The 14,181-nt window shown below is 40.0% G+C and overlaps 4 protein-coding genes across 6 annotated transcripts; 2 read left to right on the top strand and 2 right to left on the bottom strand.

The window, feature by feature from the left end:
- Nucleotides 1-270: 270 nt before the first annotated feature.
- On the bottom strand, nt 271-4,321 carry LOC143182881 (ATP-dependent RNA helicase DDX42). Of its 2 annotated transcripts, none has more exons than XM_076384189.1 (10): nt 4,078-4,321; nt 3,427-3,657; nt 3,029-3,301; nt 2,405-2,945; nt 2,021-2,249; nt 1,505-1,779; nt 1,281-1,431; nt 872-1,206; nt 659-766; nt 271-548 (listed from the first exon to the last, which is right to left on the bottom strand). In XM_076384189.1, the coding sequence occupies exons 2-10, from the start codon at nt 3,639-3,641 to the stop codon at nt 372-374; spliced, it is 2,304 nt and encodes a 767-aa protein (XP_076240304.1). In that variant the 5' UTR covers nt 3,642-3,657; nt 4,078-4,321; the 3' UTR covers nt 271-371. The 2 variants fall into 2 exon arrangements, with proteins under 2 accessions (XP_076240304.1, XP_076240303.1); XM_076384188.1 differs by having other exon boundaries at nt 659-787; nt 4,078-4,302.
- Nucleotides 4,322-4,938: 617 nt separating this feature from the next.
- Nucleotides 4,939-9,824, top strand: LOC143183038 (cationic amino acid transporter 4). Of its 2 annotated transcripts, none has more exons than XM_076384414.1 (10): nt 4,939-5,046; nt 5,256-5,405; nt 5,622-5,870; nt 5,958-6,293; nt 6,367-6,613; nt 6,688-7,087; nt 7,164-7,392; nt 7,461-7,622; nt 7,689-7,872; nt 9,687-9,824. In XM_076384414.1, exons 2-9 carry the CDS (start codon nt 5,264-5,266, stop codon nt 7,868-7,870), a joined length of 1,947 nt encoding a protein of 648 aa, XP_076240529.1. In that variant the 5' UTR covers nt 4,939-5,046; nt 5,256-5,263; the 3' UTR covers nt 7,871-7,872; nt 9,687-9,824. The 2 variants fall into 2 exon arrangements, with proteins under 2 accessions (XP_076240529.1, XP_076240528.1); XM_076384413.1 differs by lacking the exon at nt 9,687-9,824 and adding an exon at nt 7,998-8,137 and having other exon boundaries at nt 7,689-7,919.
- A 34-nt stretch (nt 9,825-9,858) lies between these two features.
- Nucleotides 9,859-10,614, top strand: LOC143183040 (uncharacterized). The gene is made up of 2 exons (XM_076384416.1): nt 9,859-10,074; nt 10,192-10,614. Exons 1-2 carry the CDS (start codon nt 9,928-9,930, stop codon nt 10,363-10,365), a joined length of 321 nt encoding a protein of 106 aa, XP_076240531.1. The 5' UTR covers nt 9,859-9,927; the 3' UTR covers nt 10,366-10,614.
- A 30-nt stretch (nt 10,615-10,644) lies between these two features.
- On the bottom strand, nt 10,645-13,984 carry LOC143183039 (acetyl-coenzyme A transporter 1). Its single transcript, XM_076384415.1, has 8 exons — nt 13,263-13,984; nt 12,899-13,188; nt 12,665-12,819; nt 12,378-12,571; nt 12,121-12,305; nt 11,924-12,041; nt 11,631-11,846; nt 10,645-11,447 (listed from the first exon to the last, which is right to left on the bottom strand). Exons 1-8 carry the CDS (start codon nt 13,467-13,469, stop codon nt 11,268-11,270), a joined length of 1,545 nt encoding a protein of 514 aa, XP_076240530.1. The 5' UTR covers nt 13,470-13,984; the 3' UTR covers nt 10,645-11,267.
- Nucleotides 13,985-14,181: the final 197 nt, after the last annotated feature.

The raw sequence follows: 14,181 nt of genomic DNA, 5'->3' as shown, positions 1-14,181 counted from the left end.
GCTATAAGTTCACACTAACAGTTCGGTTTTTTCATGTCAGAGGTGAGAATTAAATAAGAAATGCTAGAGATACGGACGAGCTTATATCGAGAAAACACTGTATCGTAGTACTTAAAACTCTATTAGAGCCTCAATATAGCCTCTTTCTCGATTTTGTATCTGAGATATCTCAATAAAGACTCTCTCTCTCTCTCATCGAATCCTACACAGTATAGATTAAAAAAGTAAAATCCAAAAAAAACAGGGTAAAAGGTGTCTTCAAACTCGATAGAAGGGGTTGGTAAAATTAAATTTTATTATAATATAAAACAATTCGTCATCGATCCTTTCCACAGTGTCGCTGTATAGTAGTATACACAATGGTCACGCAGTTATTCCCATCGGCTCTTTCTCACCCTCTTCCTTTCTCCCGTCGCATTAGTAGCTTGGTTGTCCTGATTCCGCGACTGTTCTGTATTTGGTTTCGGTGGTACAGGGGGAGGTGGGGGCATTATCACGGAGGGAGGTGTGATAGTCTGTTCCCACGTATGATCCGATGACGCTCGGAACTGAGATCGGACAATTAGTCATATAAATTACCGCACAATTTTTATTGTGGCCCAAAGCTCAAGGTTTCAATATGAGACAGCTGAAAAGGTAAAAAATGATGATAACTTACTTGAGAATTATACTGACTACGGAAAGCTGCCTTCATCGCGGACAATCTATCGCTACCAGGCCCGTGTCTTTCCAGCTTCTTCACCACTTCACTTATGTCTTTGGATCCCTGTGACGAAGAACCACCGCTCTGGAATTGCATGAATTAATCCAGAATATTATATATACACGGGATAAAAAATTAGTAGTGGCAAAGATTTTAATGAATACATGCCGAAGTCGAGGAGGCATCAGGTCTTCCCCTGAAGCCGAGTCCAGCACCTCCAACGTTCAAACTCTTTCCTTTCCCACCCTTGAACCTCGACTTCCTGAACCAGGCGCTCTGCATTGCTAGGTCCATCAAGCTCTTTGGCACTTCTTGATTCGCTCCTTCTAAATTACGGACCAGATGTCCAGCGAATTCTTTATCTTTTTCCGTGACTAGGGTATACGCTGTACCCTTTTCTCCTGCTCGACCAGTTCTACCTATTCTATGGGTGTGAGTGTCTATGTCTCGTGCGACGTCGTAATTGAGGACGGTTTTGATATGTGGAATGTCCAAACCCCGAGCTAACAAAAAGGATATTGCTTTTTATCGTGATCTTCTACAATGAAAGAAAGCCAGAGAAGAACACGATAATTACCAGCGACGTCTGTAGCGACTAAAGTGGTAACATCCTTCTTCTTGAAGGCCGTGATCACTTTGTTCCTCTCAATCTGGTCCATGTCACCATGCAAGAGCAACACATCGAACTGTTTCAACTTAAGGTTGTTTGCTAGTTCTTCTGCGTTCAGCTGTAGCAAGTGAAAGGTACTTTGAGAAATCCGATTGTCTAACGTTTACGGAAGATCAATCACGATTTCTGACCTTCTTGGTTACGAAGATTAGCAAGCTACCCGCGCTCAAGAACTCGACTAAGTTCTGCAATAACCAGGCCCATTTTTCTGCTGGGTTGTTGCTGAAAACTAATACGTGCTGCGTGACGTCGGCGTTCGCTTCACCAACGTCACCTTGAACTATCCTAATGGGATCCGTTAAAACATCCCTGGCAAGCTTCTCCACCCTCTTTTTGAAAGTTGCGCTGAACAACAATGTTTGCCTATCAGGCCTCACATGGTTGCATATAGAACGCACCTGTGGTTCTGGAACCAATCAGAGCGGTAACAATAAAGCGAAACTTTATTAATAGAGAGTGTTAGTTCCTAACTGTATATGATCGATACAAAAATATGTAATCGTAGCTTTTTAAAAAACTGAAATTCCACGGGCACTATCAGAGTGTATTAAACAACAATTTTTTCTTAAAGGAGATATTTTCAAACAAAGTGCATCCCTAGGTCTAGAGTACTTAAAAATATTCCCAGCTGAAATGATCATTCTTACCGAAACCCATGTCGAACATTCTGTCTGCTTCGTCCAGAACTAGGAACGTAACCCTAGTTAAATTGGTTGCCTTCATCTTAACCAAATCTATCATTCTACCGGGAGTGGCGACCACTATCTCCGCGCCCCCTTCCAACGCTTTACTTTGTTCCCATTTACTGCCACCACCGTAGCAACAACAGACTTGTATATTATAAACCTTCCCAAACTTTTTGGCCTCTTGGTAGATCTATGGACACCATAAAACCCATCAGATCTTGTGACCCTTAAAAGCGTACAGTGTCTTTCCTCGTAGCGTGAATCAAACATTTAATAAATGCCAAACTTTGGAATTTACAACGAAAGGCACTGCATCTTAGCCAAAGCTGTCTTAATTTATGGTACCTGTTGAGACAACTCTCTGGTAGGCGCCAAAATTAGCCCAATGGGTCCATCGCCAGCCTTTAGCTCTCGTTGATCCATAATGTGAACCAACATCGGCCAAATGAAGGCTGCTGTTTTACCACTACCAGTCTTTGCTATACCTATAATATCTCTGCCACTCAATGCAGCAGGGACAGCTTGTGCTTGGATGGGAGTAGGTTGAGTATATTCGTTTTTCCTAATAGCTTTTATTAACGCATCGTCGAAACCGAAGTGACCAAAACTGGTGACGGGATTTGGCGGAGAAGGACCAGATACCTTAATCCCCAAAGTCTTTCTTAAGTCGTCGATTTGTGATTTACTTAGACTAGCAATTTCGTCGTGAACATTATAGAAGTTTTTCTCGAAAGATTCGTATTGTATTTCGCTGTGATCAACGGGGGGCAAAGGGTCGATTTCTTTCTTTTTTGGGGGTGGAATGGGATTCCCATCCTCATCATACTCTATTTCTTGGTCAGACTCTTCTTGTTGCAAGCCAGCAGTTGGATTTTCCTCCATATATCTTATCAGACAAGTTTCAGCATAATTTGCCATGACATTTTTCCAAGTTTCCTTCAGCTGTGAAATATAAATAACAGAACTTACCGGTAGTAACTCTCTTCATCATCCTCTCCATCTATATCTGCTCTGAACCCTTTAGACTTGTCCTCCTTGCGCTCATCTTCAGCTAGCTGTGCTTCATAATTATTCCTTTTCACTTCAGCATCTATGCCAGCCATGAAGGCATCCAACGGATCTTCCTCACTATCACTATCCTCTTTGGGAGTTGACTTTTTCATCATTTCATAAGTTGGAGACCCAGGTGCTGGGATATATTCCAATGAAGATGTTGGAGGATCATCATCATCCTCAAAGTATCTGATTTCATTTATAAGTTTGCTTATTGTCTACCTCTTATCATTTGAGACCATCTTACCCAATTAACATGTTGGCTACCACACATATGTCATATAGTGGTAGTAACATGCTAAAATTATACTCACTCTTCCTCTGTTTTGCTACGTTTTTTGGGCATGCCCCAACAGGCAGATAAGGCATTCTCTGTGATAGAGTTCATGGTATGATAGCCTTGTTTGCTTAGAGTAGAGTTTGGAGGAGGCGGTGGTATATTAGAGCCACTTCTTTTTGTGCCAGACATTTGGAAGCCAGCAAACCCAAAGCCCTTAGGCTTATTGCCTCCCCCACGATGGTAACTCATGTTTTCCTATTACTTGCTAAAATGCAATTAAATTAGCGATCACTCATCCATTCTCACTCAATTTTCTGCTTAATGTGTTATGTCTATATGTCTATATTAGTCTCAGTGATACTATTCTTAAATACAATTGCAGTTTTGATCAATTTTTTGCAAGATAAAAAGCAATACGACTTATTCTCAATCATACAAATGAATATCTATCGTCTACATTAATAATAAACGTTTATTTAAAAATACGGAAACGTAAGACTAAATACCGATAAGAAAACAGTCTATTTATCATTTACATGTACTAAAAAATGAACATAATAGAGGAAAAGCGAGAGTGTATTAACTAAACTCTATGCAACGTCACTAAAGCGATGATAAGAGATCATTTTCAGTGATAAATATTTATTGTTTTCATCTGAATGTAAGAAGAAAGAGGTTAGGACACCTTCGTAGCCTACTAGGTCAAATCGAAACTTCGTAATACGTATTTTGTACACATGAACACTGTTTCACTTTTCGACCAATATTACGAGACAACTACGCGAGACAAATTTACTCTGCACAACAATATCGCGATCAAAAACCTATTTCGCGAATAATACGACTCCGATTACCCCAATATCGAACGGTAAAGTGCATTCTGCAACAACCTAGACGGTGCTGCCACCACGCGGAGTCATCCTGCATATGTCCTGCCTGAATGCCATTATCCGTAAAAGAATGAATCAGAAGGGAATTTACGAAATTTTATTTTTATTATGCACAATTTATTTCGCAGACAATTTTTACCAGAAAATTCTATCTAGACTTTCTTTTAACTAAATAGTATGAAAACTCCATTATCCTACACCTATGAAAAGAAATATTTAAAGAAAAAGCTAAGGGTGGTCCTTGCTTCAGACCCTTGATCGGAAGGGCACAAAGGATGACGTTGCAAAATAATAAATTGAAATTGTTTCGAATTTCTTATCGAAAATTTTTGCGCATATTTACCGCCAATTCATCGCAAAATATCGATAATCATCATGACTCACGGAGTTGAATCCAGAAAGCTCTAAAATGAAATTAGAAACACCTGAATAGGATGCCAAGGGATAATCAATTATCTGCATCCTGATTAGAGATGCAGGGACCGGAAGCGGGTCAACCGCGTTTTATTAAACGGTGTCCAATATGACAGCAATGTCGATTAAGAGAATCTTCTTCATTCATAGTGTCGTGGTTGAGCGACATAAATAGTCCTATCGCAGCTGAATCGATCGAGTATCCGAGCCTGCGTGTTAGCGGAGGCGCCATGCGACTCCTCTGTAGATTTCAGCGTCCGTCGTGATCTCGTTCTTCGCAGTTCACATTTTGTCATAACAAGTCGACTGCGGTGAACCTCCTTTTTAATCCAACATAGCGTAACTCTACCGTAAGTATCATATCAATTTCCAGCCACGATCAATACAGTTGCATCGTTTTTACTTAAACAAACAGTCGCCCACGAGTGTTCCTTATCGATAGTAGTTTGTCCATTAATAATCTAACAAACTAACAGTAGCATATTCTCTGAAAACATAACATCTCACAGACTAAAAGAACATAAAACAATTAAAAGATTCTAACAGAAATATTTTATAGAGATCAAAATGCCGTCAGTTCGACGAATGATCCTGGGACATGTCATGTCCGGCCTGTGCACCAAAATGAATCGCACTAAAAAGCTTCAAGGCGATTTACTCGAAACACCGATGAAGAGATGCCTTTCCACGTTCGACATCACATTGCTCGGTAAGCGCACTTCCTCTTTCGCTTTATTTTAGTCCTAAGGACATCCACCATCGTTTCTCGCGATAACGCGGCCGCATGCGATAAAGCAGTACCGAGACCGGAAAAATGTTAATTGCATTGCAGATTCATTGGATTTATACGGAATACAGATTGGATATAAAATTGTTGCGATACCCCGTAGTCCTTGCCAATGATAAAAATGCATTTATCTTTCAGGAGTGGGACATATGGTCGGCGCTGGAATCTATGTTTTAACAGGAGCAGTTGCCCATAACACAGCAGGTCCAGGTGTAATTTTGAGTTTCCTATTAGCTGGTATAGCTTCTCTATTAGCTGCACTATGTTACGCGGAATTTGGAGCGCGAATTCCAAAAGCTGGCAGCGCTTACGTGTATACTTATATTTCTGTCGGTGAATTTTGGGCTTTTGTGATTGGGTGGAACATCATATTGGAGCATATGATTGGTAAAAATATTCTCCTTAAATTTCAATTCATGCTATACGTACTGAAGTTTGAGGTGGATTCTCATATGTACTTTCTTTCGCAAACAGGTGCGGCATCAGTGGCTAGAGCTTGGAGCGGATACGTCGATTCTCTCGTAGGAGGATCAATCAGCAATTACACTCGTCACATAATGCATGGATACACCATGGGAGAGCCGCTAGGAAACATTCCAGACTTCCTGGCTGGTGGTCTATGTCTGGCATATGCCATGCTGCTCGCATCGGGTGTGAAATGCTCAGCTACGGTCAATTCCCTGCTGACTATTGTCAATCTGGCTGTAATGAGTTTGGTGATCGGTTTGGGAATTTATTACGCCGACTTGTCCAACTGGAGTAGCGAAAATGGAGGCTTTCTGCCCTTTGGTTTTAGTGGCGTTCTGGCAGGTACTATTATTTTTTAATAACCAGTTATAAACAATAGAAATGAGCAAAACTATAATATATTTTTGTATTGCAGGAGCCGCTACATGCTTCTACGCCTTCGTGGGCTTCGACTCTATCGCGACTTCCGGAGAAGAGGCACGCGATCCTGGATACAGTATACCGCGAGCAACTCTTCTCTCCATGGCGATCGTAACCATAGGATACGTGATGGTTGGAGCAGCGTTGACCTTAGTTATACCATATCAAAGCATTAATCCAACGGCAGCTCTTCCTGAAGCCTTCTCATCGAGAGGAATACCGTGGGCCAAATACGTGATAAGGTCAGAAAAATATCGAATAATCATAGGAAACTTAAGAGTCGTAGTTTGATAACTTTCATTCGTTTTGTGAGCAGTGTTGGTGCTCTATGCGGAATGACAACGACTCTTTTCGGATCTCTGTTCTCTCTACCACGAACAATGTACGCCATGGCGAATGACGGTCTGCTTTTCGGCTTCCTGGGTCACGTGAGCGAGCGTACGCAAGTTCCAGTCCTCAACCTGGCCATTAGCGGTTTCGTCAGTGCCTTAATCGCTTTGCTGTTCGATCTGCAGCACCTAGTAGAGTTTATGTCAATCGGCACTTTCTTGGCCTACACCATAGTCTCAGCCAGTGTAATCATTTTAAGATATCGTCCTGAGAAAAGCACACCACCCCCATCGAATGCTGGCACACCGAGCAGTTTGGCGTCGCCTCCTACGGAAGGCCCTGACTCTAACAGTGACTGCAATAGCGTTATCTCCGCGGAGTCCGAGGTACTTTAGACGTTCATAACAATTTGCACTAGCTACTGATACTTTGATTCATCTATGACGGTTGTTGCACGCGCAGTTTCTAGATCTAAGCGAAGGTACTGGAAAACTCAAGCCACGGTACTCTTGGCTGGCCATCTACCTGGGTAATTGCAAGCCTGGAAACGCTGTAGCCTGTTCTGTGATGATCTATACAGCTGGATGCATCTCCCTGTGCCCTATGCTTATGCTGATATACCAAACGTACTTTGCTTCAGCATGGTGCGACTACTTTGTGGTATCGAGTGTTGTTTTACTCTTGATTGGTAGTAAGTTTCATTCTTTTTCTTCCATTTTTTTTAAAAGTCGATTGGTTGTTAATGGAAGATGTCCATAGATCTGCTAATCATTGCTGCCCATCAACAAAATCCTCCCAATGGAAAGTTCCGAGTGCCCATGGTACCGCTGGTTCCGGCTCTGAGTATTCTCTTCAACGTGGGTCTCATGTTTCACTTGTCCCTTTTGACTTGGCTGCGATTCCTCGTATGGATGGTAGTTGGTGAGTCGCTGAATCGGTGTCACAGCTGGATGCAGTTCTTGTTAATATTTTTATCGTGTGTTGCAGGAATGTTGATATACTTTTTATATGGGATCCACTACAGCAAAGAATCCGCGAGCCCGAATTCGTATTCGATTCTGATGGCTTCTTCGGAGGCTGGAAGGGGTGCAAAATGGGGCGCCACTTTGAGAGTTAATCAAAAGAACGACAAGGTTCCCATATTGAATGAAGAGGAGTTCGTTCGTTAAATGTACGTGGAATTCGTCGAAATTATGTAAAGTAAAATGAACACTGGATGTAAGTAATATTGTAGGTATAAAGAGAAGCGTGTTATAGGTATAAAGTATAGAGTATAATCGTCCCTTTTTTATCAAGGCTTGTTCACGCTTCAAAACGGAGACCAAAGTATTGAGGGATCTTTGTACATACTATATCATGTAAAACGCTGGATCGAATCGAATCATCTCTCTTTTAGAATATTCTGCCTCTAAAATAAATTGAGTGACTGGGAATTGAAGAGGTTTCAGAATAGAGAAGACTGTGTTTAGTACTTAACTGGTGAATTAGTTTTTGGTAGATACTTTTAGTCGATAGCAGTCATTTTTATATTTTATTACGCACAAATTTATGTATTTCCTTCTGTGTTTCATGTCTGGTCTACGATCATTGAGAAACTTGGATCCAATAATTCGAAGTTGTAAAAGAAAGAATTATAGATGAAATGTGTTTAGTACACTTTTAGTCGTGAAATAATCCCCTAGAAATTTAATGTTAAAAAGGAGGATAGCCATATTTTTAAAGACCAGATTTTTAAAGGACAGACTGACTGCTCCTGTTAGTGAATCTTAATGTTCTGCTACAAGGATCGAAACTCGGTGCCTTGGGAACGGATAGACTAATTATACAGTAAGATTATACGAATCTAAAACCATGACAATAGATTCGCCTGTTGCATGACAGGCATTTAAGCTTAAGATTACTTGTACACAGATTTGTTAAGCAAGTGGATTACCCAGTGGCGTATCGTTGTTAAGAAAATTCCCAAATGTAGTTACAGTTTTTGAGTCTTTTCAAGTACAAAACCCCACAGAATTAAATCATCTCGTTCAATATGAAACGCCTCTGGGTTCGACCGTTCCTGATACACCAATTTATCCGTGATTGCTTCGACGTTGAAAACACATCAAGTATATAAAGAAGAGATATCATGTGTTATATCCTGTTACATCTCGCATTTCTGTAATATACATGTATCTATGTATGTATCATCGTCACACTCCTCGGCAAGATCCAGCAAGGATCAATTACAGCGACAGAGAATATAATCGGTGTTGCGTAAGAAAGTATATTATTGATTATCTTACAGGTTACTACCGTCAAAGTGCCGTAGATGTTATTTATTGTTAGAGATTGCAAAATATCGTAGGGAGACCGTAATCACGTCGCATAAAAGTTGTACAAAATTCATGGGTTCCAGAAAATATTGCACAGAGTGAATCACTTAAGTCATTAGACGTAGACGTTTATTAAGTACAGCGTTTTAAGTGATTCACTCTACAAAATAGGGAACAAATGGAGCTGAAATTTCTTTTGCAGTGAAGTTCAAATTCTTTGATGTGTTATGGCAAATCCATGAACCATAGCCAAGTTTTCAAAATGTATACGCGGTTCTTAACGCTTACTGTACAGTAGATTATACAATGGTCTCGCATGAATACGTACAAAATCAAATATTAAAAAGAAATATAAGCGTTTTACCCGTTATCGAAAAAACGTGACGAGTAAAACGCAATTATGTACATGCATATGCATGGTTGCAGCGATGTACCATCCGTGGTTATCGAGTGCATGTTATTGTGCGTTAAAGTGGTACCAAAATTATTATCAGTGTACTATACATCTTCTAATATAAAATGTTTATCATTGAATGGTTGTGATTCTCTACTGACAATATTTGTTTTTTAAATCTGTAGAATACAGAAATGTAAGGTTTTAGAATGCAAGGTCAATTTCAAGGTCAATTATTTTGGCCATGCAGTGAATGTTTATTCTCTTTCCAAACAGGAAATGGTACCCTTGATTGGCGTATCTTAATAACATTGCCTAAAACTACTTCATTTAAAAGTGCCTCGAATTAGACTTATCGACGATCAAACAAGGTCTGACGCAAGGGTCATTAATAACGCAAAACGACGGAGATTTACGAGCAAATGCCAAGGCTTGAGTCCCAATAAAAGGGAATGCTTTGCAAGCAGGGAAATCACAAGAATTTCTGATCTCGAAGAAAGAACACATTTCCAGCAATATGTTCCTCAGATTGATTCTGATCTCGACGGTTTTTACCTTCGTTTATACACGAAGTGTCGACCCCCGCGAAATTCAACCTGCATCGCTGCTAGATGAACCACATCCTGAGATCGACATGGAGGCAGAGGCTACTAAAACCATTAACGTAAATACAGCATTACTTTCTTTTTTTAGTACAACTTATTCGCAAAAGAAAACTATCATTTAACGAGGCAAATTTTAAGCGAAATTTTGCATAATTTCACGGGTATATAACTCGTAGGAAGAACGACACGCCCCTCATGACCACGTGACGCTCAAAGCCACCCACACCTCGCCAGATTCAACGAAAATCGATTCGAGTCATGTGCACTTAGAGCAAAAGCAGCTGAAGAGGAGGTCGGCAAACTACAAGGAAGATCATGGCACCGACCCGCGGCCAGGATGCTGCGGGTAAAAGATTGGAAAAATGTTATAAACTATTGTTTGACGGTGAATTTGATCTCGTAAATGTCTGTCTTCGGAGAAAAGTTTACAATGAATTTATAGATAGTATTTAAGTGGATAGATACCGTTCGATCCTGTTTTCGATCTCTTTACTAATAGTACATAGGGAAATAAAATAATGATTGTCGTATGAAAGAGAATGCAACAGTTTTTCTTCTCTTATTCCCAACTGTGTAAGCTATTTTTAAAGGGCAAGGTTTTAGGAACGCAGAAGAAAAAGATCATAAGATTATTCGTATGGAAAACTTTTTATTAACATCATGTACTTATACACACTGACAATCAAGTACTGCGAACAGTTGCAACCTTCGAACTAAATCCAATAGTTATGATCATATAATAAACTAGCGCGGTATATGTTACATATATTACATTGTAACTAAAACTGTTGACCTTCATGGAAGGATAAGACGCGAAGTTGATGTGGCAAAACTCTTCTTCGCTTTTATTATGCATCATGTACATATCGAAACAGTATGAAGAGCGGAATCATACTGTATCGTCATGCCATCAATCACCGAGAGGCTGAGATATTTTCGGAATGAACGCAGTACTTGTTCAACGTTGGTTCAGTTAGTGTTGTGCTAATCGTGAAATAGTACGAAATTTTTCGGACAAACTCGACTGCTGGTTGGAGTACCAAAAAGAAATAAGAAAAAATATGTGAAACTAGAAAAATCACGGTTTAAGTAGCATTAATAAAACTGGAACACTTGGTAAATATGCGAGAGAGGACTCAGGCATATTAGCCGGCACGTGATCAGTACACGCACAGTCAATTTGTACAATTTCCTAATGATTTTTACAGGTACCGTGTCAACAAGTCATTAATCAATCGATCATTCAATACTGTTATCTGTTCTGCTTCGAAACGATCACTTTCCAAGCAGACATTGGCCTCGCCTGTAGAAGCCCGATTTTCCGACGACCCCACCTGAGCCAGGCGAATCCTATGATCAAACATAGGACACTCTCAATGTAGTAGCCGTCAAGCTGCATATTGCAAACGCCATTGTGCGTGTTCGTGCAGATCTGAAAATGGAAAATTGTTTACGGTGATAGTAAACATTGAGATTAGTGGCGAACGACCGGTCATGTTCCTTGATGAGCCTCCAACTTTTTGTAAGTGAAGAGTCTTCTATACCTGGAGGCTCGGTCGTCAAATGAATGTTTACAGTCGTCGATTGGGGACACGATATAAACATTTGTACAAACCTCTTTCTTGGTAATTGTGCTACAGTCGTTGGAGGGATCAGTGCTGCACTGTCGAAACGTTAGTGAATCAACGAACCAAAGAGCTGCCGTCGCTGGCCAGTTACCCCCCAGATTACACAACGTGTTCAACAGTGTCATGTAAGTACCTCCAACTGCAGGATCGCTAACTTTTGCGAAAAATGCCATAGAGGCCACAAACATGCTACTTGAGAAAACCTGAGAGCAGGGAAAGTAATCTAAGTATATTTTCTATTGTTCTGTCATTATTCGTGAATTAAATTACTGTTATTTACCTGATGTATCAAATATAAAGCTATTAAAAGTATAAAATAGTAGGCTGGAACGTGTCCACCTGTTATTACATAAGGTGTCACCCATACCAAAAATGCTGCCACTACCCCAAGGGCTAATCTGTAGAATCATACAGATATTTCTTAAATTTTCTTTTGTTAAATATTTTACTTAGTTTATGTGGATATCTTCTAGTCACCTATAAGGCATTGCCATTATGTACACATCCATAGGCCTTGGACCAGCTGTGTATTTTGAGATTGCTAGTGGTAATAAGATTTGCAACGGTATCATTGGCACAGCCATAAGAGCAATCTTCTCTTTTGGTATACCTGCTTCTACTAGTTTCAAACCCGTTACAGCATCACAAGCTGAGAACCCTATCTGTAGTTAGTAGAATATGAAATTATTGCCAATTCTATAAATACAATTATTCTGTATTATGTATCTTCTGACCTTAGCAGTTAACAGAAATACAATAATTGTCTTTATAGAGGGTAGCTTGACAATATTCCAAAGTAATCTGTATGCATGTTTGATATCTGTATTCAGTTCTCCATCTTTGTGCATTTTTTGTGAGTCCTCATGTTTGAACAATGCAATTAATGTGGTTATAAATATGAATGTCCAACCCCAGAAATATAAAAATCCTATTAAGGAAAATAACAAGTTATTAACATGACTAGAGCTATGTTAATAACCACTGTTATGTTAATAGGAGTTTTATTATATTATTTGCTTACCAGATAGAGTTAATATACCCTCACTGGAAGGAGTAGACCTTAAATAACTGTTACAGAATTCAGCAGATTCTAAAGCCATAAAAAGAACATAGCCGATAAAATAACCAGCTGTTTGTCCCACACTATTGCAGGTTGATGCATAGCCCACATTGCATCTTGTTATAAAAAAGAAACACATAACTATAATAACAGAGTTCTGTCATAAATAATTCAATTATTTGATCGAATCAGTACCTTTTTAGCATTGTAAGAGCCCACCCATCTACAACAATATCTTGAGTCGCAGCGAGTACATTCAGAGCAAAAAATAATACAGTCAACATCTCTATATTAGGCTTTTTAGTGTCATTGCCCAGCCAACGGTCTACGTGGCTGGACAAAAGAAGCATGAAGAAGCCCATTAAATATTGTGTAGGAATCAACCATGTTTTCCTTCTCCCAAATCTTTGAGAAAATACTGAGTCTACTATAGGTGCCCAAAAGAGCTTCAGCGAGAAGGGCCATTGAACAAAGCTGAACTCAGCCTAGTAATTAAAACAGTATTCATGCAATGTTGAATTATTTATTGCTCCAAGCAATACAGAAGTAAAGAAATTACCTGTTGTCGATATGAAACATCTCTGTTCTGCAGTAACATAGGAATGGAGCCGCACAAACCCAACGGTATGCCTTGCAACAGGTACAAAAACAATAGGATAGCTATGTTTCTCTCATCACCTCGTAAATCTGATGGTTCGTGTATGTGGTTGGACTCGTGGATCCCATCTTCCACTTTGTCATCCTTCATTTTCCTTCTTGTACCCATGGAGAACGAGTAAACCGATCAGCAACAATCTCATACACCTTGCGAACGGACTTTCGACGGAACGGACGTTCCTTTCGCGCGCGCGTCAACTTGCAGATTTTGTAGCGCTTACTTTTGCTAACAATACCGAACGTTTTATGGATCGGAGCGTGATTATCGACTCGTTGTCTTGAGGTATTCCGACACGGTCCCTTCGATTGAACGACACACGATCATTTCCAAGCAGAAGAATCACTCACGCGATAGAAAAATGAATTATTTATGTTATGACAGAAGCATCAACATTGACGTGGTCATTACTGATACATAACCTCGATCGCGTGGCTAGAACGTAACGATATTACAAGCGGAGAACTGACAGACAGTATTCGGTCATCAAGTGAAGCCTTTCTGGTTCGTACATTAAGCAGAAATACTCGAGTGTCGATTAAAAATTGTTTCGTTTCTGTAGACTCGAGGAGATTGTGGAAACTCGCAATGGCTCGGAATTGCCACGTTGTTTCGCATTAAGGACACGTCAGTTATACCTTGTCTTTCTCAGACTCCTAAAGTCACGTGTGCGCGCTGTCTGCTATTAACTACGCTTCTCAATAAGCACGCAATTGATATAACGTGTATAGTTTGTGGCGTCATAGATCGTATCGGCGAATAGAAAATACGCACGGCAGCTTTATAAACTCGCCTTGAACTGTGACGAAATTTCACCAGGAAG

Source organism: Calliopsis andreniformis, chromosome 9 (genome assembly GCF_051401765.1).
Source record: "Calliopsis andreniformis isolate RMS-2024a chromosome 9, iyCalAndr_principal, whole genome shotgun sequence".
Taxonomy (NCBI): domain Eukaryota; kingdom Metazoa; phylum Arthropoda; class Insecta; order Hymenoptera; family Andrenidae; genus Calliopsis; species Calliopsis andreniformis.
This window is presented reverse-complemented; position numbering and strand designations above follow the sequence as displayed.

Coding starts and splice junctions, on each gene's coding strand:
- LOC143182881 (XM_076384188.1), bottom strand. CDS start 3,641: ATGAGTTACCATCGTGGGGGAGGCAATAAGCCTAAGGGCTTTGGGTTT. Junction 1,432..1,504: donor TAATCTTCGTAACCAAGAAG/GTCAGAAATCGT, acceptor CACTTGCTACAG/CTGAACGCAGAAGAACTAGC. Junction 1,207..1,280: donor AGTCGCTACAGACGTCGCTG/GTAATTATCGTG, acceptor CCTTTTTGTTAG/CTCGGGGTTTGGACATTCCA.
- LOC143183038 (XM_076384414.1), top strand. CDS start 5,264: ATGCCGTCAGTTCGACGAATGATCCTGGGACATGTCATGTCCGGCCTG. Junction 6,614..6,687: donor TGGGCCAAATACGTGATAAG/GTCAGAAAAATA, acceptor TTTTGTGAGCAG/TGTTGGTGCTCTATGCGGAA. Junction 7,393..7,460: donor TGTTTTACTCTTGATTGGTA/GTAAGTTTCATT, acceptor AGATGTCCATAG/ATCTGCTAATCATTGCTGCC.
- LOC143183040 (XM_076384416.1), top strand. CDS start 9,928: ATGTTCCTCAGATTGATTCTGATCTCGACGGTTTTTACCTTCGTTTAT. Junction 10,075..10,191: donor AGGCTACTAAAACCATTAAC/GTAAATACAGCA, acceptor TATAACTCGTAG/GAAGAACGACACGCCCCTCA.
- LOC143183039 (XM_076384415.1), bottom strand. CDS start 13,469: ATGGGTACAAGAAGGAAAATGAAGGATGACAAAGTGGAAGATGGGATC. Junction 12,572..12,664: donor GGGTATATTAACTCTATCTG/GTAAGCAAATAA, acceptor TTTCCTTAATAG/GATTTTTATATTTCTGGGGT. Junction 12,042..12,120: donor ATAATGGCAATGCCTTATAG/GTGACTAGAAGA, acceptor ATGATTCTACAG/ATTAGCCCTTGGGGTAGTGG.